We start from the raw sequence: 23315 nt of genomic DNA, 5'->3' as shown, positions 1-23315 counted from the left end.
TGCTCACACAGAAAATATATCAACTGGTTTTCACAAGCTGGTCTGAGCTGGCTCCAGCACATTTTAAAGTGAGTCCATGACACAAATTAGTTAAGCGATTCTGCTGTAATAGCAAATATGTTCTGAAGTTTTAATTTAATTATGGGAAGAGATTTAGCAAGCAAAGGCTTATTAACTTTATAAAAGCTGATCCAATTCAATAAATCTTTAAACATTCATTGTTATGAATATGCTATTTCTACATAAAAGATTTTAACATTCAAATCTTTAAAAATTCTTTTAAATGAAATGTAGATGTAGTAATGTTATTTTCAAATTCACTTCTCAGTATGTGTTCATCTCTACTATAAGCAGTAGAAATAAAAATGTCTTCTTGCCTCCCGAATAATTCAAAATGTGAATTTTTGTGTCATGTGTTACTCTGTCTTTTTGAATGAGAGATTAGCCTGTCTTTAGTCTTGGAAGATGAAAAATACTTACAATATCGTTACATTATCAAAACATAAGTCAGTGATTGTTTTATCGACAATCATCATGTTGGTATCAAAAATTTCAGTTCCCATCTTGAATAAACAAAAAATAGCATAACGCTGTGATCCTAAAAAATAAATAAATAAACATTATTTTAGCAAACAAAGTTAAATCACAATAAGGTTGTATGACATTCAAAGGCATATCCCCCAAAATTCTTATTTTCATAAACACAATATTGACAAGTCTCCAATGTATGTTTGAACCTTAAAGCACATTTTCCATGTAGACTGTTTACAAGTGTCAGGAGATTTGAAGGAATACTAATGTTGAGCCTTGACAAGGAGGACTTATTGGGAATTCAGGGTAGGATCCAGTTTGTCCTTGGCAATTATTTCATAGCAAGTTCTCTATGGAAAAAAGGAGGTGGAGTAGAAGTTTGATGATATTTCTAGAGAATAGCAGGGGTGTGAAAGATAAGGATGAGCAATACAGATATCCTTCTTTCTCCCCAGGGCCAGGACAGGTTCTAGAGCTAAGGGAAAAGTGGGAATAAGGCTGTAGTGAGGGACAGGTAACAAAGATGGAGAGTGGATAAAGGACAATGACAGAAATCTCAAATAGGAAAGAAGCTCCTATGGCCAATGGAACATCTGTGTAAGGGATGAACACTTTAAGCAAGGGGAGGAGGATATGTAACCTAATTGGAGGCTGTCAGTATCTTACTTCACATTTTGTTGTTGAATTAGCCCAACAGTTCCACCAATACACAGCAAAGCCTCATCTCTCTGGAGCTTAACTATTCTATAATTTCATCTAACGGGAACACAGCTGAAACCCAGACAAGTAACTAAGAGATCGCTAAACTGACAAGACTGATGTTACAAAGTCCATGAACGAATAAAATGCTCATGTATTTTAATCCCAGGAGAATCACTCTCCTGGCGCTCTTCTCACTTCAGACTTGTTTATGCTGATTTGGACATAATTTCAACAAGTTGAGTTATCTGGTTTCTAATCACACAGAGGAGATTTGATGTAGCAAACGAGAAGAGAGATTTTACTGTAATCATTGGAAAGATGATCTTCCACTCTGACACATGCTCCTTTCTTGAGGTGCCTATAACTCCTTAAAGGAAATAATAGAAAACTAACCAAATTTCAGACATTCCATGCAAAATTAATCATGCTGAATATGATCCAGTTATTAAAGAAATATCAATCAGCAGAAAAATATGCTAATATAATACTGAAGAAAAATTGTACTAGATAAAAGATCTTTGTTGGGTTTCTTTTTTCCCTTCACAGGCTTTCTGAACCCACTGACAACAAAGGTGAATGTTATGTTGGATAACAGCTGGAAATGATTTGGGGTTAATCTCCGTGACCTTGGAAAGTACATGAATTTGTAAAAACCATCCAAGACGCCATGAAATGCTGAAAATCAGAGACTAAGCTGCAGATTCTTTCCCCCAGCCTGTGCTACATATTCTTAAATATTGGAATGAGTTATAAATAAGAGGCAGTAAAGTATTTCTAGCTGCCAGTCCAATTATAAATATCAACTTTCTTCCCCTCACGACTTTTCTCCTATTTACTTTAACCATAACTATAGCTTTGCACATTTTCCCAGCAACAACCAAAAATATACCCCATATGCATAATCCTAATTGGAGAGAAGTTACAACGGAGAGAAGGCATCAGTCTGTTAAATAATTCAGCAAAATTCTTTCAATTAATCAAATGATATCTGCATCTCATTGTAGAAAGACTGGCTTTCAATAATCCCACATTTTGATTTAAATTAAGAAAATTTTTACACATACCTTCTTTATTACTGAAATGATCAGAGTCTTTCCACATTAATGGTATTCGAATATCTAGAGGGAGAAAAAGAAATGACTACGTGTAATAATTTACTTCCAGACTTCATACCTTGAAGTAATCTTAGCCTGTGAATTTCATAATGGATACTGACTACTAATACCAGAAGAAAGTTTATTATTTAAATGTTCCAGTATGAGCTAACATTTTGCTTTTTTTTTTTTTAAAAGCGTTAAGTTAGAAATTTTAAATCTTACAGGCCTTTAATATTAATGAAAGATTGCTAAAAATAATATAACATCTCTTGCCCAGGAAAGAACTATAATAAATTTACAATGTAACATTTTCATTTTGTGATATTCTGCACTTAAAAAGTCGATCGGCTATGGGAAAATCTATTCATTGAATTTTGTTTTGTGTAGGCATTAATAACAAATCTAATATAATGTAAAGGGCAGCAATATGTGACTTCATAGAATCAAAGAATGTTAGAATTAGAACAAACCTTTAAAATCACCTTGATCACTTTTTTTTTTTTTTTTTACAAACAAGGAAACTGAGACCCAGAGAGAAATTAAGTGATTTGTCCCAGAAATAATCCAAAATTAACACCCAAGAATATTCTTGTACTCCTGAAAATCTCTGCATTTCCTTATATGATTTCATAGCTCTGCAGTGGAAGGGAGCGTAGAGGCTATGGATTCCAAGTCCTTCATTTTGTAGCTGGGATGCAGAGGTTGCAAGCCTTGTGCTAGGTCGCATTTACAGTACAGTACTTCTGACTCCCAATCCAGGAATGACTTTGGCCCATCACTCTTCAGATTGTATCTACCACTACCCTCTGGCTCTCACTAGTACTCTAAATATTGATGAGAAGAACAACGAGCAAATAGATGTGGCTGGAACAATGGAAAATGTCCAAAGCCATTCCTGAGAGACATTCAAAAAAGGAGGGAAAGAATGCTGGCCTGTGTATCAATCAATACCTGAGCAGAACCTTTAAATTCCAGATACAGAGTCCAAAGACCCTTTGAATTATTTGGACAACCCTCACAATTTTCCACTTTGCTTGGGAAGACATGGACTTGCTTTATAGGATCTACTAATAATTCTTCCTTGGTGTCTCCCTTCCTGCTCTCTGCAAGAATAATTACACAACATACAGAACCACATGTGGACACTGAGTGGAGGAAGCTCATGGGCCTCCACCTGAAGGAGGATATAGTATCATCCAACTGTGTCTACAACAAAGCCAGACGCAGGGTGAGTTTCAGCTTGAAATACCTGGAGATTTTTCCCTAAATTATCTAGATAATTGCTTCAACCCTCTACTTCAATTTATTTCCTGAGAAACTGCCTAAAGCAGGTCTTTAATCCCTACTTAAAACTTTTTTCCCCCTCTATCATCACTCACCAAGTTTACACATGAAATTTTCACACCTATTAATTATGTCAGTTTTAATTAGTTACAAATCTGTATGGATTTAAGCTAGATACATTTGTGAAGAGCTTCCCTTTTAGACCCCATGGGACCTTGACTGTTCAATTAGAACTTTATCAGTCTGTCATCATCATCCCCTCCCTATGCTGGCTTCATTTCTACTCTCTGATCTCAACTTAGTATTGGAATTGATATCTAAAAATCCACCAGAAAACAGGTGAAATGAACTAATTATTCGCATTAGGAATGGGTTTTTCATTTCTATGAAAAGATTCCAGGGAAGATTTTTCTAAATAAATAGTAAGCTCCTTTGGCTCACGTAAGTCATGATTCAAATTGTACACGTGTGATTTATAGACCTATAGGAAACATATTTATTGCCATAAAGCAAGACACATCTGTTGAATGTCATCAATCTCTGAGGATATCTAGTGGCTTTGGAGGAAAAAACCCAGCAATACAATTCCTATCCAATTGGATGAGGGCAGCCTTGCCAATCTTTATTGTCTGAAGAGAAAACAGAAGCCAAAAATAGGGAAGTGAATGGACCATAGAAGAATAGATAGAAGAATTTGGCATTTGATTTAAATTAGAAGGATGAGTGCTTCAATTATCCATTTTACTTTGTTAAGGCACAGCTGACCCCTAAGTAGAAGAACAGGGATAGGAATTCGAGGTTTCCTGAACAATAATGAGATCTGAAAAAATTATGAAACCTTATAACAAAATAGTCACTTGATAAATTAAAATTCACAACATGCCCTATCCAATGTCAAAAAGTGATTAGGTGAAGGTGAAAAAGATAATCAGTACTTCAGTACTCAGATCTGGAATTAAACCAATGATAATGTGTACCTGGGGAAAAACATGCTTCTACATTTTATCTATTTGAATTCTCAGGGAAAAATGTTTTTACGAACATGAAAATTAAAAAAAAAAAAAACAAAAAAAACAAAAGGAAAATCCAGGTCCAAAGCAAAATCTTTCATCAGGGATTTAGTGCAATGATAGACAATTTCTTTTTGATTGTGATTAGCCTAAATTAGTTATTTCAAAATGGCATTAATTCCACTGAGTCACTCAAGGTCCAATTAGTAACTTATTACCCTTGTACATTGAAAGGCACCATTTGGACAAAAGAATTGGCTTACATGTCAAAGATACAAGATCTTTTTTTGAAAATTCCCTTTTAAAGAAATATACAATATTTTGTTGATTAAATATTTATTGAATCCTTATTTGTGAGGCAGCATGATAGGTGCTACATAGAATACAAAATAATAGTTTCTTCCCTGAAGAAGCTTCTTCTATCAGGGAGCTAAAGCATGTATTCAAACAATGACAATGAGAAAAAAATCTGCTAAAAGTGACAAGAACAATATGAAAAGAAACTCATCATTTTGTCCTGCAATAATCAGGGAACTGAACTTGACTAATAAGTTACAATTCAACCAAAGTAAATTTAATAAAGATATAAATAAAAACTGGAAGTAAGCACAAATAACAGTACATAAAATGACAATGTCTCTTAAGAGTAATGACACAAAGGCAAAATCCCAGTATTTGTTAAAACAATATAATGAAAGTTAAGATGCTAAAAAAAGTGCTTTAGCTACTAGGGAAGCAAACCAATGAAGGGATAACACTCCTATTTGGTGTGCTTGAGAAGACAAGGAGATCAGTAGGAAAGTGAAACCTTAAAATATTGATCATGTAGTAGGGGATTAAAAACCTCAAAGGCAGAAATATTTAATCCATCTTTTAACAACCAAGTATAAAAATTATATTCAATAAAGATCCTTTGAAGCAAAGATTGAAAATTAGACACTAAATAAATCAATAAATCAAACACTGTATGAAGCTGTGACCTGGTCCAGCCATTCTGTGAAGCATTCTGGAAATGTGTTGAATGATTAAACTGGATAACCTTTGACCCAGTAACATTACTACTAGGTCTAATTCTCCTACCACCTACCCAAAAGATAAAAAATTGAAGAAAAGGATGTATATGTACAAAAATATTTATACTAATTCTTTTTGTGATGGTAAAGAAATGGAAACAGAGAGGGTAGCTTATCAATTGGGCAATGAATAACAAAATTATGATATAGGAATGTGATGGAATACTATCATGCTCTAAGAAATTAAGGGGATGGTTTCAGAGAAATCTTGTAAGATTTGTATGAACTTATACAAAGTGAAGTGAACAGAACCAAGAGAACAATTCAAATAATAAAAATATTGAGACAAACAGCTTTCGAGACAGCTAGGTGGCTCAGTGGATAGAGCATCAGCCCTGAAGTCAAAAGGACTTGAGTGAAAATCTGACCTCAGACACTTAACAGAGCTGGCTGTGTGACCCTGAGCAAGTCACTTAACCTCAATTGCCTCAGGGAGAAAAAAGACAACTTTCAAAGACTAAGAATTATGATCAGCACAATGACTAGTAATAATCCTAGAGAACTAGTGATTAAATATTCACATCCATAAAGATCCATCTCCAAATGAAGAGATGCATATTTCTTAATGGATGGGGTAGTGGAATTGGGATGGGAATTCAAAAATAAAAATAAAAAAAATAGAATTTATTTTTTAAAAAAAGAACTGAGATGTAACTGTACAGTTCATGTTAATTCTACTTTTCCACCAATGAAAATGACTTTTGTAGTGGGAAGAATAAAAACAAAAATGCTTAGGAGACTAAAAAGGCAAAAAAGATGACAATGGCAAGGAAGATACCTCCCTTGATGGCCTGAAAAAGTTCCAGTCACTTAGTCCACTTCCAGTATATCCATGGGCATTAAAACAACTGATATGATTACTGAATAGCTAGTGGTGATCTCTAAGAAGTATCACTGGCTGGGAGATGGGCAGATGTTGCAATTTTTTAAAAAGAAGATACCTCAAACCATGGTCAGAGAAACTGACATTTATTTATGGTTAAAACAGAGATGATTCATGAACACTTCAAGGAGTAGATAATTGCTAAATTATCTATTGCTAAATTGCTAAAAACCAACCAGAATTCATTTAAAACAAGTTTCTCTAGACTAGAGAGAGGCCATGAACACATCTAAATTTTAGGAAAGCATTTTGACAGTCTCTCAGAAGATGGATGAAACTACAGTTAGGTAGGATTGGAACCAGCTGACTGCTAGGACACAAATAACATTGATAAGTGGACTAATAATTAATGGACCAATAACAATGGCCACCTGAAGAGAGGTTTCTGAGCAATGTCATAGAATGGTTCCATCCTTGGTCTTTTATAATGACTTAGATGAAGATATAAATAATATGATAATAAAATCTAAGACAAGCACAATGCTGGAAAAGCCAGCTAATACACTGGCTGGTAGCACATAGATAAAAATGTCATCAAGCTAGAGCAGTGGGCTACAGCTAACAGGATGAAATTTAATTAGAAAAATGATGATCAAATAATTCTGCCAAAACAGTTTCTAGTCTCTTTTAGTCTTTGCATTGTAGTAAGTGACTCAATGATTAAACTTCCTTTGGAAATGGTTACTGTCTGTCTCAAAGTCTGTTCTTTTGTCCATTTCTCATTTTGTAAAGTTAACAGCTTGCTTAAATAGGTCAGGTAAGAGAGATACTTCAATTGTATTATCTTACTTTGTATTCTTTTTTCACAATTGATTTTGACCTTTGTTCTTTGTGAGCTGATCATACATTAAAAAACCCAGAAATATGAATTAAAAATTAGTTATTTGGTGCTTGCCTAGTTCTAGGCCACCTCTTTTCTGAACCTTCTCTCTCCAAAGTTTTCAGTCATCTCTCAACAGTTTAATGAGATGGCCTTTTCTCATTGTTCTTATCCCTCTGCCATGTGGCAGCATAGACCATTTTCTCCTCTTGGATGTTGTACACCGAATTTTCATGACCCTGCTTTCTCTAGATTCTCTTACCAATCTTTGGATATGTTAAGTATGTTCCTTTTCATTTTTCTTTACTAGTTCATTATCCATATCACATCTTCTAACCTGTAGATTATCTTATCCTAGTCTCTCATGTCAGCTCACCTAGGTTTCAATAACCAGGTTTAAATTGATAACCTTCAGATCTTAGTATTCTAGCCAGTAGCCTAGTGGAAGCATAAAAATTATCTCCCATAAACATTTTGAACTTAACATACTTAACATATCCAAAGGTGAATTCATGATCTTTTGCCCCAAACCCGTCCTTCCAAACTTCCTTGTTCCAGTCTAGGGCCCCACCATCCGTTCACTCAAATTCATGACTTCCATTATGCCTGATTTCTTATTCTTGCACATCCCACACATCCATACAGTTATCAAATCCTGTTGCCTCTACCTCCACAACGCAGCTCAAATCATCCCCTATTCTCCAATCAACTGGTTTCTATGCTACTCCAGGTTCTTGTCATCTCTCAACTTGACTATTTATTGCAAATACTTGTAGTCAGGTCCTCAAGTACTCTGTCCCTACTCTAGTCTAACATGCACAGCTGCCAAACTGGTCATGTCACTGTCCCACTCAATCTGGAGCTCCAGGGGCTTCCTATTATTTCCATGTTTAAAAAGCTTCTGTGTGGCATTTGAAACTCTTCCAAACTTGCCCTTTTTAGCATTCTGCCTTTATTAAACACACTTTGATACAGCTAAGTTGGTATTCTTACTGTTCCTTGTACATTGGCCTCTGTCCAGGTGGTACTCTTTGTTGGGATGTTTTCTTTCTCATCTCTGCCTTGCTTCCTTCAAGGCTCAGCTCAGGAACCATTGAAGTCTTTTCTGATCTTTTCCCCTCCCCCAATACTAGCACTTTCTTCCCAGAATTATCCTGTTCCTATTTTATATACTCTTCTCTGCATATCTCCCCCAGATGGGACAAGCATCAACAGGGCAGTCTCTAGCACAGTACATAGGTACGCAGTTAGTGCCAAACAAATGAAATGCCTTGCTGGTTCATTCTCAAGCCAATATTCAAGATATGGAGCGGGGAGGCTTTGGTACAGTGTACAGGCCTTCCAATGTATTTGGGGCCATCATTTCCCTTTGCTCATGTTTGCACTAAAACCCCCAATAATCAAGTAGATGTTGATCTAATTGTTTTTTAAATTGTATTTTTAATTTATGGAATAAAATGAGCATCCCCATAATGTAGTTTTTAAAAAATGATTACATACGAAACTAAAAATCTATGCCATTCCTTTTAAATATTTAAGTTTAAATGTATTTTTTCCTTTTTTTTTTCTTTTCTCCCTAAGATGGCTACTATTAGACACATATTATATATATCTATATCTATCTATCTATCTATCTATCTATCTATATGTATATATATATATATACATATATATATTATATATAGTTATTCTATACATATTTATCAGTTCTTACTCTAGATACCGATAGCATCTTTTTAAAAAATGTCTTTTAGAGTTAATTTGGGTAGCTATAATAGTCAAAATGACTTAGTTTGCTCAAAGTCATTCTTAAAACAATATCACTTTGTTCTGTTCATTTTGCTCTTCATAATTTTGCGCAAGTCTTTCCATGTTTTTCTAAGATCTAAGCTCATGTGTTCTTATAGTACAGTAGTATTCCATCACATCATACACCACAACTTGTTCAGCCATTCTCCAATTGATGGGCATTCCTACTGTTTCCTGTTCTTTGCCACCACAAAGAGCTGCTATAAATATTTTAGAATGTAGATTCTTTTCCTTTTTCTCTGATCATCTTTGGAAAGATTCCTACAAATGGTATTGCTGGGTCAAAGGATATAGGCAGTTTATAACTCTGGGCATAATTCCAGATTGCTTTCTAAAATGATGGGATCAGTTCATAATTCCACCAACAGTGAATAAAATGTCCCAATTTTTCCACACCTTCTAATATTTGTCACTCTTCTCTTCAATCATTTTAGCCAGTCTGGTAGGTGTAAAATGATAAAGATATTTTTGATTTGTATTTCTCTAATTAATGGTGATTTAGAGCATTTTTTCATGTGACTATAGATAGCTTCCATTTCTTCATCTGAAAACTGCGTGTTCATATATTCTTTGACCATTTAGCAATTGGGAAATGACTCATATTTTTTATAAAGTTCTTTTAGATATTTGGGATGAGACTTCTGAAATCTATCCCTCCCCCCCAAATTTCTGCTTTCCTTCTCATCCTTATTTGCACAAAAACTCCTTAATTTAATGCAATTAAAATTATCTCCTTTATACCTAACTTTGCTCTCTATCTCTTGTTTATTCATAAACTATTTGCCTATCTTTAAGTGATAAATATATTTCATGTTCTTCTAATTTTCCCATAACATCTTTATGTCTAGGTTATTCACCTTATCTTGGTAAATTGTGTAAGATACCGGTCCATGCACAGCTTTGGCCATACTGTTTTCCAGTTTTCCCAATGATGTTGATCTCATTAATAGAGTCTTAAGTTCATTCTTTGAACCAAATGTCAGTGCATAATAGACAATTATTTTCACAATGGTCTGCAAATGTATGTATTTGTTCCTACAATAAAACCAACTCCTTTATTTGCCTCTTTTAAGAGAAACCTGTGAGTCACTCATGCACTGAATGGCATTTGTAGACTGGTTTCAAGTGAAGTGAAAAGTTCAAGATTTTTATGACTCACTTCCTCTGGAAGTTTGTCTAATGATTGGTCACTGATAAAGATCTCCTAGGGATAGTCTAAAAATTGTGATTCTTATTTTTCTGTGCTCCAAAAGTGAAGGAGGGGAGAAGTATAGCTACATAGAATCATTTAAATTTTTTCTTACAGTTGTCAGGCCCAGCAATTCATCCCCAAGTGACCAATCTAACTGGGAAGAGTCTCTCTGAACTTAACCAGACTGGTCCTCAAAAACAACCACCTTTCCAGGCTTTCTGAGAGTAGTATTAACACCTGCTAGAGTTGGCACTTGCCCAACTAGGCCTAGGGTCACACCTTCATGCCACAAAAGGCATCTAAGTAGGAAAAACAGACTTGTCCTGAAATATAACTGGCTACAATTCAGGGGGTTGATTTTTCTACCTTAAATTCTGCTTCGGACACTTCCAAGGTGGGAGACTCCAGAGCAGTCACTTAATCTTTGAGTCAGCTTTCTCTTTTGCAAAAAGGGGATGTTAATAGTATTTGCCTTGCAGGGCTTTTGTGAGGATTCAGTGAAATACTATTTGTAAAACATGTTGCAAACCTTAATGCACTTTCTATGTGCTAGTTACTGTTAGGATCCTTGGGGGTCTTCTTCTCCCAGACCCTGAAAAAGGATCCAGGACAATCTACTAAACTGTCCTTTCTTCCAAGTCTGCCTGTAATTCTGTGACTTGGCAAAGAGAGTAGTTGAGCCATGCAAACAAGAGCCTTGGCAACAAGCCACGTGGTACAGTAATAGAAGGTAAGGCCATCAGAGGCCGGACTGGGAGACTGGCCCAGGACTATGACTCAGGTAAAGCTCTCAGTTTTTGAATGGGGAGCAATGGGACAAAAAGAGGGTTTTAAAAGGTGGATCTGACAGCATTACAAAGAATTTGAAAGACACTGTACACTTTTAATAACTTATACTACTATGACCAAGGCCATTAGACCTATGAATAATGAGTGTCCATGAATCACATACCTGATAGTGCAACTTTTCCTTTACAAGCAGTCTGTTCTTTTTCAGAATCCACACCTCTGTCAAGAGAAAAGAGGGACTGAATTATTACGCCACCTACTTGCCAAATGACACAACAGTTAACTGGGAAAAAAAAAAAAAAAAGTTCCATTAACTTTCCAAATATGTAACTTGCCACCAGGAAGTAACTAACTCATTCTGACAGCTAGGGTACCCCCATCATTGCCTCCTTATGTACCTCATACAGACAGTTGTTTTACATTGTTCCTCATAAACTTCTTGGGGGTAGCACCATGCTTTTGCCTTTCTTTATATCTTCAAGGTTTAGCATAGTGCCTGTACATAGGAAGGACTTAACAAATGCTTGTTGATTATAGTTTCAAAATTTATGCATATCTGTGAATATATATATATATATATATATATATACATACATATATATGCATATATATACCTATTTGTATGTGTATGTTTAAATATGTGTATAAGTACACATATTTATACATATATACATAGATTATGTGTATACACACATATACATCTATATATATATATACATCAGATAGATTATATACAATGATATCTTCCCTATCTCTCAATCTTCTTGTGACGGAAGGACTAAACTACAATGCTATGTATATACATATTTATATGTGTATATATGTATAAATATGTGTACTTATAGATTATATACAATGATACCTTCCCTATCTAGGTTATTGTATAATTGCATTGTTATATGTAATTATATAATTATATTTTACTATTTTTTTTTACCATATTATATTCACAGATGAGGAAATTGAAACTCACAGGTGATGTGACTTGCCCCTGGCTACAAAGAAAGTGGCAAAGGCAAAATTCAAACTCTGAGGTCTTGCTGCTGCATTGCATTATCCCAAGCTGATCTGGTCAGCCATTTAGAAATGAATTAAAGAGATGGTTTGTGAACATTCAGAAAGGGAGGTGATCATTAGGAGCCAACATTGCTTCACTTAGAACAAGCTGTACCCGATTAGTAAGTAGATTGGGAGAATTTAGACAAATTATGATAGAAATATATAATCATGCACATCATATTATGTAAGTATCTGTGTACACATGTGTGTGTATGTGTGTGTATATATATATATATATATATATATGTATATGCTACATACTTCTCAGTACAAAGCACATACAAAAATAAAACGAAGACTACATAAAGACATGAAGAGATAGAAAAGCAAATGACTAATTTTGGCACATCAGGATAAATATTTAATCTCAGCCCTGCATATCCCTGACATTCCATGTCCTAAAACCCTCCAATATTTTGTCTTATCTAGCTCCTCTAAATTTTCAAATCTGTGGTGAAATGATAAATACACATTTTCAAAAAAATATCTAAGTCTTATCTGATTCTAAATAAAGATTTTTTGAGGAAAAAAAATCAGGTCAGTGTTTGAAGTAGGGAAATCTCATTTATTTTCAACAGTTTAAAAATCATCCTTGACTTTTCCACAGGAATGCCATGAGAACTGTTGGCAATCAACAGCCCAGTTTACTTTATGTCTCTGATTGAAACAATATATATTAATCTCCTGCTTTAATCGCTCATTTCAAATGCTCAGCCACATACATGCATATAAAATATTTTAGTTCATTTCAAAACCTTTCTGGAATACTTGAGTTGATGAGAGATTTTAAAAAGACATGGATCAAAGCCCTAGATGACTAAAATCTACAGTGGTAGAAGGTACACCCGAGTACTGAGACCCTAGGTTCACACATATGCAAACTCTCACTGAAATGAGGATATAAAATAATGAGACTAATTCTACAAGCCAGTCATCAGCCTCATCATTTTATTATCAAATCTCAGATAAAATACATTTTATAGTACATAAAAGGAAATTCATTTTCCTTTGAAATAGAATTACCATTCATAAATTCAAACTCCTATCTTTTCTGACATATAAATGAGATTTCTTTCAAATTTCTGTAATAATAAGCAATGAGCAATATAATCCATCAAAATATGAATTTCACTGGAGATAACGGGAAGGCCTAATAAGCCAGGTAATTTAAACAGCTAAGTAGATGCTATGGAAGGGGTTGTGAATTATTCTAAAGTTGAAATCCATTAAACCTAATTATGAATGGCACCTAGATGAATATGGTTTGCTCAAGTAGGTAAAGTTCAGAAGTATTCCCTGAAGTAAACACTGGACATTATCTAGTCCAAGTTTCTTTTTCACTGCTCTTTCAATCTCTTCAGCATCATGGCAGCATTTTTCAATTCTACTTTCTACTCATGTATACCCAAAATTTCAAATAATTTGTTCAGAAATACATATACCCTGATGAGCATTAAATGCACTATGAAATCTTACAATAGAAACTTCAAAGGCTATCACAAATGAATCACAAAATTATAGTTAGACCTTAAAATGTTGACTAACTCCCAGTTGAAGCACTGATTATCCAATGAATGCTCTCTAGACTGAAGGTCAACAGTGCTGATATCAGAGCAGAGAAAACACGCTGTATTATTCAGACAAAAAATTGTAGCCCACCCAGACCTGAAAGCTCTAACCACTGGAGCTAAGAATAAATTGTCTCCACCTTTCAATGTGATTAAAAACTCTCCAAAGATTGGACAAATATAACCAAGTGCCCCATAAGTCTCCTCCCTAATTCCGTTACCTCCTCTATTAGTGGTTTTAAGTCCTTCCACCATCCTGACTGATCTTTTGGACATACTCTAGTCTATCCTTGTCTTTCTAAAAATGTAATGCACAGAACTGAGTAAGAGAAACCAGATGGGGTCAGTGTGAGGCAGCCCACTGGGAAACGGGCTCCTTCCTCATTCAGGGGGGGTAACCCTCCACAACCACAAGCTAAGGAGGCACTTACTGGTTTGGCTGCCATGTTGTACTGCTGACTCACCTTAAAGGTACAGTTTCATTCAGTTCAATCCAATTGATAGGTAGAAAACGCCCAATACTAGGTGCCTTAATTATGAAGGTGAAAAATAGCAGCCTCTATCCTTAAGGAACTTTCAAAATCAGACAGGGATGAGCCACAAATACAAATTATAGCATGAATAAGAATGTTAATAATTATACTACAAGTTAGTGAAGAGCATTGAGCAAAGAGGCAAAGGGATTCCCCGAAGCTTTGCAGATCAAAAGACCTCACTCAAGGGGCGTAGTTAACTGGGTTGGCCCTTGAGGGCAAAGGAGAATTTCAACAGGTAAGAGTTTTAAAGAATAAATTTCAGGTCTGGAAGGATGCAAAGGCAAGAGAGGACAAGAGGAGCTCAGAAAAAATCTTTCTCAGTCATTTGCCTGAAGCAACACATAATGAAGTATTATGAAATCAATTGGATAGAGCATTGAATGCCAGCTGAAGTAGGTTATTGATTATTTGGGCAGGCATTGGTGGAGTTCCTTACAGTTTGAGCCAGGTAATTTCATGAAGACAGGAGAGCTTGGAGGGATAGAATAGAGGAAGTCAAATAACTGAGCAGTTAGTTAGAAGGCTGTTAAAGAAATTTGATCAGCGATCAAGATCCAGAGAGACAACGATCCAGAGGGACCAATGATGAAGATAATAACAGTGAGACATAAACCTTGAGTTTATTTGGTTTAATTATGGATGTTGGTTAGAAAGTTTTAAATTTTTCATTTTTTCATAAGGGGGTTGGAAGAGAGAAAATGCTTGTTAATTTAGAAAAATACATAAATATCAGTACTATAAAGCAATTTTTTAAAAAGGCTTTCTTTATGTTATGCTAAATCTGCCTTTGCAGTCTCAACTCATTTATCCTGGTTCTACTCTCTAAGGGGCAAGTCTAATCCTCTTTCCAAATCACACCTTCAAATAGCTGAAAACTGTCTGTTCCTCTTCACTCACCATCCTTCCCTTACCCCTAAGAAAATCTGTTCTCCCTCACATGGTACAGTCTCCCATGTCTTCCACAACTTGGACACTAGCATCTCAATACATTTGTTTGTCAATGTTCTTTATGAATCATGGCCCCTAGAACATTGCACAAGCCTCAAAGGGAACTGAACAGAGCTGAAACAACAGAACCATCATCCCTCCCTCATTCTGGACTAGATCCTTGTCTCCATGAAGCCTAATTCACATATATTCTTTTTTTGTTGTTATTTTGTTATTTGTTTGTTTATTTGGTTTTTTGCTTAGGCAATTGGGGTTTCCCAGTGTCACCCAGCTAGGAAGTGTTAATTGTCTGAGACCAGATTTGGACATTCATTCTTTTAGGTGCCACACTTTGAGATGACTTGTAAAACTTTACATTTGTCTCTATCATATTTCACCTTATTAGATTGTAATCAATATTTTCACCTCTTGAGATCTTTGAATTTTTATATAATAGCTTTCCTTGCTCTCTTTTGTGTTATCTGCAAACTGAAAAGCAGGGATGTGGATCTCTGAGACAATCCATTAGAGATTTCTCTCCAAACTGATATCAACCGCTAAATGGGTGTTTTGAATCCATTCATCCAAGATATAACTCTCCTATCTAGCCTGCATCTCTCCATCTCAAGAAGAGTATAAGACTATCAAATGCTTTTTAAAAATCTGAGTGTTGTGTCTATGACATTACCTTGTTTTACCAATCTAGCAGAATGAAATGACCTGCCCTTAAGCAAGCTACAATGAATATTAGTCACTTACTTTCCTTTCTAAATGTTCACAAACCAAAAATATATGCCACAAATCAAACTTACTGGTCTCTAATTTGAAGTGTCCTCCCCCCCAATTTTTTTTTCTCAAAAAGACTATCAATTGAAATAGTCATGTAAAAAAAAGAAATAGATATGTGGTTTTGGGTGATTAAAAAAATTAATTAATTATGTTGACTCTTTCTCTAATGTTAAACCATCCCTGGTATAAATCCAATTTGGCCATAATGATTTTTGGAGATCAATTGTTGTGACTTTACAAGATTTTATCTAAAAATTAATGATATTAATCTATGATCTAAAAAGTTCTCCTTTGCTTTATTAGTACTCCTTTATAATAATAAAAAAATAATTTATAATAATATATTTATATATTTAATATATACATTATATTATATATAATATATATTATAATATATTTAAAATAATAATAATAATAATAAAAAAAGTCAGCTTTCTTTCTTGATTTTTGAGAATATGTATGACACTAGCACTAAATTTTTCCATCAGAACCTAGAGTTCTCTCCATCTGCTTTTGGTTGGTCCTTAATAACTAGTTATATTTCCTTTTCTAAGATTGGGTTATTTAAAATGTCTCTGATCTGTTAATTTGGCTATTTTATATTGTTTAAGGTATCCCCCCTCTTCCTGAGGGGAATTATTCTCAGTTTTGGTAATATATAATTGTGATGAACAAATTCTGATAATGCTGATTTCTCTAAGTTTTGATGGTATTTTTACCTTGTTCGTTTGCTATTTTTTTAAACTTTCTGCCACATCTTTTTTGATTGGATTGACAAAACATTTTCCCTCTAATTATTTTCTTCAAATCCACCTTTTGACTTCCCTGATTTTCTTCAAATCCCAGTTAAATCTCACTTTCTATAAGAAGCCTTTACTGATCTTAACTTAATGCTATAGTCTTTCCTCTCTTATTTAACTCCTATATTTTCTTTGTGAATATATAGTTGTTTACCTGTTGTCTTTCCCATTAAATTGGGAGATTTCTGAAGACAAAGTCTTTTTGTTTGTATCCTCAGAAGTTAGCACAGTACCTGGCAAATAGCAGGCACTTAATAAATGCTCGCTGACTGACATTTTTAATATCTTCTCTTTTGTGTTTATTTTTAAACATAATTTTAAAAGATAAAATTGTATTGATTTCTTTTATAATGCCTGAATTTCCTCCACTGTCCATCCCATTCTTCTTGAGAGCTTCCCCATAACAATTTTTAAAGATTAAAAAAAGTAAGATCAATACATTGAAAAAAAAAATCACCTAATTTTTGTTCTTTGCCTAATTCACCTAATTTTTGTTCTTTGACTCATTAAAATTCCATTGTCACGTTTCTATTTGTGTCTTTTATTTACAATCCCTATTTTTGTTGCATTTGGTATTTCTGATTTTTGATATTTATTTGCAATGCCCATGTTTTTTGTCAAATTTTTGTCAAAGTTCTGTGTGGTACTTAGGAATATGTATATTCTTTAATATTGCCATTGAAAATATACCACAACCTCTAGTTTTTGCACTAATTTGTTCATTTCTATACTTTCTCTCGCCACTTTGCTTCTAAGAAAAATAAAAACTCCTCTTTTAAATTCTTTCACAATCTAATGCAATTTACTTAGCTTTACAAGGTCAATCAGCCAATCAACATTAAAACATCCTGCCACTACTATCTTACTGTTTATTTACTTATAATTCAATTTACTTTCCCTTATGAATTTAGATGCTTTTGGAGAATAGAAAGTTGATATTGATATTTTCTTGTTTAGGGTTTCTTTTAAAATAATCACATTAAAGACAAAAACATTGAAAAACCACATGATTATCTAAATAGATATTGAAAGCTTTTGACACAGTACAACAAAACCTTATAAAATATAGTGACAAAGGGGAGGGCCTTTTTAAAATATCATAATTCTCTCTAAAATCAAAAGCACCCATCATGTAACAAACATACTGGCAACTTTTCCAATATTATATGAATAAAGCAAGGAAATCTATTATCCCCATTCTTACTTGATATAATTCTGGAGATGCTGAAAATAATATGACAAGAGAAAGATATTAAAGATATTAAAAGCATAACTTAAGGTGGCTATGGCTGATGACATGCTGATATACTTAGAAAATTGCAGATAATGAGCAAGGCTATTCAGACAATAGTTTCAGCCAAATTTCAGGGAACTAAATTTAAACCCTCATTAGTAAGAAGTATTTCTATATAACAAAATCCAAGAAACAATAACAAAGGAAAATTCCATTCTAAATAACTACAAAAAACAGCCTCAGTTATAAAATGTTACTTAAAGAACTTGAAGTATGTATTAAGTATGCACTCTGCATGTGTCAGGCACTATGCTAAGTACATTACAATTATTATTTCATTGGATCTTCACTACAATCTTGCTATTATTATCATTTCCATTTTACAGATGAGGAAACCGAGGCAGAAAGTTCAAGTAACTTGACCTGGGTCACACAGCTAAAAAATGTCAGAGGTTTTCCTGATTCAGCCCAGTGTGACACACTTGTCTCCTGGCAGGGCAGATGTATTTTTAAGCAAAAAAGAGAAGAGGCTAGAGATAAAAATGATCACTGAAAAGATTCTACACCAACAAAACCAATGCACCAAGGAGCAGAAAAGCAAGAAGTGTCTGGTAAGCTAGATAATACAATGGATATATCTTAGACCTCTAATCAAGAAGAAGTGAGCTATTAACTAGCTACATGACTTCAAACAAATCATATAATGTCTTTGAGCCTCAGTTTCCTCATCTGTAAAATAGGAGTGATTGCAGCTACCTCCAAGGGCTGATGTGAAGATCAAATCAGATATTAAATTCTTTGTAAATTTTTACAGACTATCATTATTTCTGATATAAACAATCAACAGCTATAACTAAGACCAGAAGCTCAAAAGAGTAGTCAAATTATAAACAAACGGTTCAAAAGAACTGCCAGTCATTAAGAACCATAGGTTCCAAATCACTAACAAAAGAAATGCAAATCAAAACAATCCTGAAGTGTGTGTTCACAGTATTGGAAACTGACAAGAAGAAGCAATTTTGGAATTATGCAAATAAAATGAATAATATATCCATCTCCTTTGGTCTAGAGATTACCCTACTGATTACCCAAAGAAATCCACATATATACTAAAATAGAGCAATTTAGAGAATGGCACATGAATATATGGAAATAGAAATAGATGACAACAGAAAAGTATGGAAAGACTTGCACAGGGAAGTTAGCAGAGCCAAGAAAATCACTTACACAAATAACTTTGGTAATATATATGGAAAGAACTACAAAGTGATAAAAAGTGGGGATTCGCAAAATGCCAAAGAACAAGCATAGCCCCAAAGATAAGACAACATCCACCCCTCTTTAGAGGTAGGAGGTCAACAGGTATAACATATTGCACACACTGTCAGGCTTTTCCAATATACTGATCAGTTTATTTTTATTGTTATGAAAGATGGCTTTGGTGAGAAAGAAAAGGGAAGAGAAATCTTGTTGAAAATAAAAAGAGAAGGTAAGGAAAAGGGCAAGGGAAAAAAGTCAACATTTGCCTCTCTCCAGTCCTATGGGACCTCTCTCCTATTCTCCAAGATTGTTCAAATTTTCCAGTCCAAAATTTTTTTTTCTTAAAAGCGTTGGTCTAATACAATCTATGCTAGCTCTAAGTGATGACTGGGTCTCTTTTGAAGCATTCACAAACCACCTATTTAATAATCCATTCAAATTTTTTTTTTCCAGGAATTGGCATCCATTGGATGAATCAACTTTCTTCTTCTGAAAACTGAGCCATCCATTTCCATGACTCCAATCCCAAGGAACATCTGCACTTTTCTATTACTCCACAAAAAATTAGATCACTCACGGCTGTTAAGCAATCCCTCTCAACACAGTGTTACCATTCTGAGATGTGATGAGTCTATGCAGAATCATTTAGGGTTTACAGAGGGAGCATTTGATTATTGCTTGGACTATTTGGTGTTTAAATTCCCCCTTAAACTCTTGTTGATTAAGGTGATTTGGAGAAGATTAAAAAATTACAGGAGGAAAAAAACCCAGCTTATTACATGGAAAAATTAGTTCTCCCTATAATTCTGCCTTACTTATAAAGCTATTTACAGAAAAAAATGTGAATTAGCTTAAATTGGATATTAATGTTTTACATATTGAGCAATTAAGCAGCACAGTGGGTTGAGAATTGGATGTGGAGTCGGGATATGAACTCAAATTGTGCTTCAGACACATCCTAGCTTTGTGACTCTGAGCAAGTCACTTAACCTGTCTGGAGACCTGAATGGAAATAGCAGCATCTGCCTCCTGGGTTTCTTATGAGGATCAAAGAAGATAATATTTTGGAAAGCTCTTTGACATTAATGCCTGCTATTATTGTGTGCATAATCCAAAACTCCAGTGGATTCTGAGACTAAGAATTAAAATACTACTTCTGAGAGAGGAGCTGACGATTAAGCAAACATCTGCTTTATAAGTCTCTTGTTACTATCAATAAAGAGAGCTATACTTAACAGAGTCAATTGGTGAATAGACAAGAAGACTGGCCCCAAGGAAAAAAATCACCCTTTAGTAGGGTTCTTCACTCTTGGAACTGCAGTTTTCAACCGATGTTGTGCTGAATCTTAAGTGGACTTTTTTTTTTTTTTTTTTTTTTTTTTTTAAATATAGAAAAATGTTTATTTAAGATTGAAGAGTATCTCTGAATGTAGGTCCTGTGTTACTTGCAGTGATGGGAAAGGACCACCAGAGGGTGCCAATTAGCCATTTTCTTTCAAAATGGATTTTTAAATTGAATAGATTTTTTACATTTTATAATCTTCCAGGTGCAGATTTAACACAGTATTACATTGCAAAAATTAATAATCTACAGTAGAAACCAACCCAACAAAGAAAGAGCCCTAGATATTTTCATAAAGAAGCCTTGAAAGGATGGTAAATAGCAGCCTTTTAGGCAGGTTATATAATCTTTTCAGCCTTTGGGGGTTTTAATGAGAATTTTAAATTATGGGATAGAGTAGATGTGAAGAATCCAAATGGATCACACACAATTCTTTGGACAAGTTTGTATTTCATCTCTTGACCCTAAACAGAGGAGCTCGTTTGTTTTTAAAATGTATTTTATTGACAGTTTTCATCTTTACACATCAATCATTCCCTAGTGTCAACCTCCTTTGTGACAAAGAAAAAGAGTTAAGCAAATGCATCCAATTTGGAGGAGACTGGGCCCTTTTTTCACCAGAAACCAAACCATCAAAGCTTGAAGGACACAATTAGATCCACATGCTCCCCTTGGGCCATCTCGATTTGGACCGAGCAGCTCCGGCCTCCTAAGCAAGGCGCCCTAGATGCTGGACGAGCATATTGTATGAACAGGCCACCGGGAAGGCCAGAGACAAGTCAAGCTTGTAATGGAGGCTAATCCAAAGTATTTATGAACAAAAGGCAGCTTGCTCCTTACTAAATGCTAGAGAGGGATGATGAGGGCTCAGGCTGGGATTCAGTTTATAAAGGGAACTCCTAGAGCAGGAAGCCCTCTCTCCATCAATGCAGGTTGGCAGGCTGTTTATAATTGCTTGTCTCAGAATAAGGGGTCTCTATCTTTTTCTGTGGGTCATGGACTCATTACTCCTTTAGCAGTCTGGGGGAAAGCTACATACCTTTTCTCAGAATAATAAAATTAGTTATGTAGGATTACAAAGGAAACTATTAAAATGAATTAGTATTAAGTATATATATTTTTAAATCCCAAGTTTATGGATCCCTTAAAAATTTTCCAGTTTAGGGAAACCCAATTCTTGTCTTTGGGAGCAGCTAGGTGCTGCAGGTTCTCTCTGGAGGACCTGAATTCACATACCACTTAGACATTTACTAGCTGTGTAACTCTAGGCAAGTCACTTAACACAAACCGCTTCCAAAAAATAAAAGAGTTGCCTAAAGCATTGACTTTGGGTGACTGACCCAGAGCCATATAGACAAATGGTTAATTCTACCCACTGTGCTATATGATGACATAAAGAGTAAGCACGTCATGCAAATAACTAATCAAAGTAACTTTTGTGTGAAAAAAATCTGATTTTTTTCCCTTTCTTTTTTTGTGTGAAACAAATTGAGGTTAAATGACTTGCCCAGGGTCACACATCTAAGACATGTTAAATGTCCTCTTGACTCTAGAGGCATGATTTATCTACTAAGCCATCTAATTGCTCCTAATTTGGAAAAATCTGCAGCCCCCCTGAACAGGCCCCTTTCCCCTATTATTATTTCATATAATCTCTACAACGCTAAGACAGTGAGGATAAGAGATAGGGAAACTGAGGGAAAAGAAACAGGGAAGATCACATGGGCTATGGGAGTTCACATGACTAAATGCTCTTTTAGTCTGACTTCCTTTTAGTCAAACCACACACATCATCTGACCAAGCCAATTAGATATCCTGTTATTACCCCAAAACAAAGGCCATTCAATCAGGGAGCCCTTGGAACAGGCCTCAAGCCCATTTCCAACTCTGAATCCTCTGGGGATCTAGTCCAAGATCCTCCTATGACCAATGAAGAAACCGAGGATCTAGGGCCTTAGAGTTTTGCTGATGGCCAAGGGGCAGCCTTGAAACTGAGCCTCAATGAGTCTCCCAACTACAAGCTTGTGCTCATGTTGTTACCCAGGCCTAAAAAGCAAGACCTCCTCCCCTCATTGCTTTCAGCCTTTAAGGCCTCAGATACCTCCAGCTCCCAGAGAGGAGTCCATTCATCTTGCCCGTCAGCTGCAAACAACATGAATTCTGGTACAATCACCAAATCAGAGGGCTGAGATCATGTCATGATGCAATTTATTTTGGATTCTCTCTACAGTTAAATTAGTTGACAGCTGACTACACACAATCTTATTTATATATGGTAGAGCAACTTAGCCAGCTTGGAATAAAGGGATATCTTCACTTAGCACATAACACAGTATCCTATACACAGATTTCAGGAAACATCTGATTGCCTACCTAAGAGGAATAATGCAGTTTTCACATTAACATTCTTCCCTAGTTTTGGGACACTGTCTCTTTAACCCTCACTATTATTTGATAGCAATGACTGCTTTTCTCCACATTACATACGGGGGGTTCCTAAATTTTTTTTTGGCCTTGACCCCTTCCTCTTCCTAGCAAATTGGTGAAGTTTTTGGATCTTTCTAAAATTAAATTTAAAAATAAAATAAAATCCATGGGGATACAAAGGT

General features: G+C 34.9%; 1 protein-coding gene across 5 annotated transcripts in view; it reads right to left on the bottom strand.

The window, feature by feature from the left end:
- Positions 1–23315, bottom strand: part of RTKN2 (rhotekin 2) — a 79511-nt gene that overhangs the window by 44491 nt on the left and 11705 nt on the right. For all 5 annotated transcript variants that reach the window (XM_074296639.1, XM_074296640.1, XM_074296635.1 and 2 more), the window contains 3 exons: positions 11354–11409; positions 2298–2351; positions 481–598 (listed from right to left, as the gene is read on the bottom strand). In XM_074296639.1, coding sequence (XP_074152740.1) covers positions 481–598; positions 2298–2351; positions 11354–11409 — 228 coding nt within the window. The remainder of the gene's footprint in view (positions 1–480; positions 599–2297; positions 2352–11353; positions 11410–23315) is intronic.

The sequence above is a fragment of the Sminthopsis crassicaudata genome, chromosome 2 (genome assembly GCF_048593235.1).
Source record: "Sminthopsis crassicaudata isolate SCR6 chromosome 2, ASM4859323v1, whole genome shotgun sequence".
NCBI lineage: Eukaryota > Metazoa > Chordata > Mammalia > Dasyuromorphia > Dasyuridae > Sminthopsis > Sminthopsis crassicaudata.
This window is presented reverse-complemented; position numbering and strand designations above follow the sequence as displayed.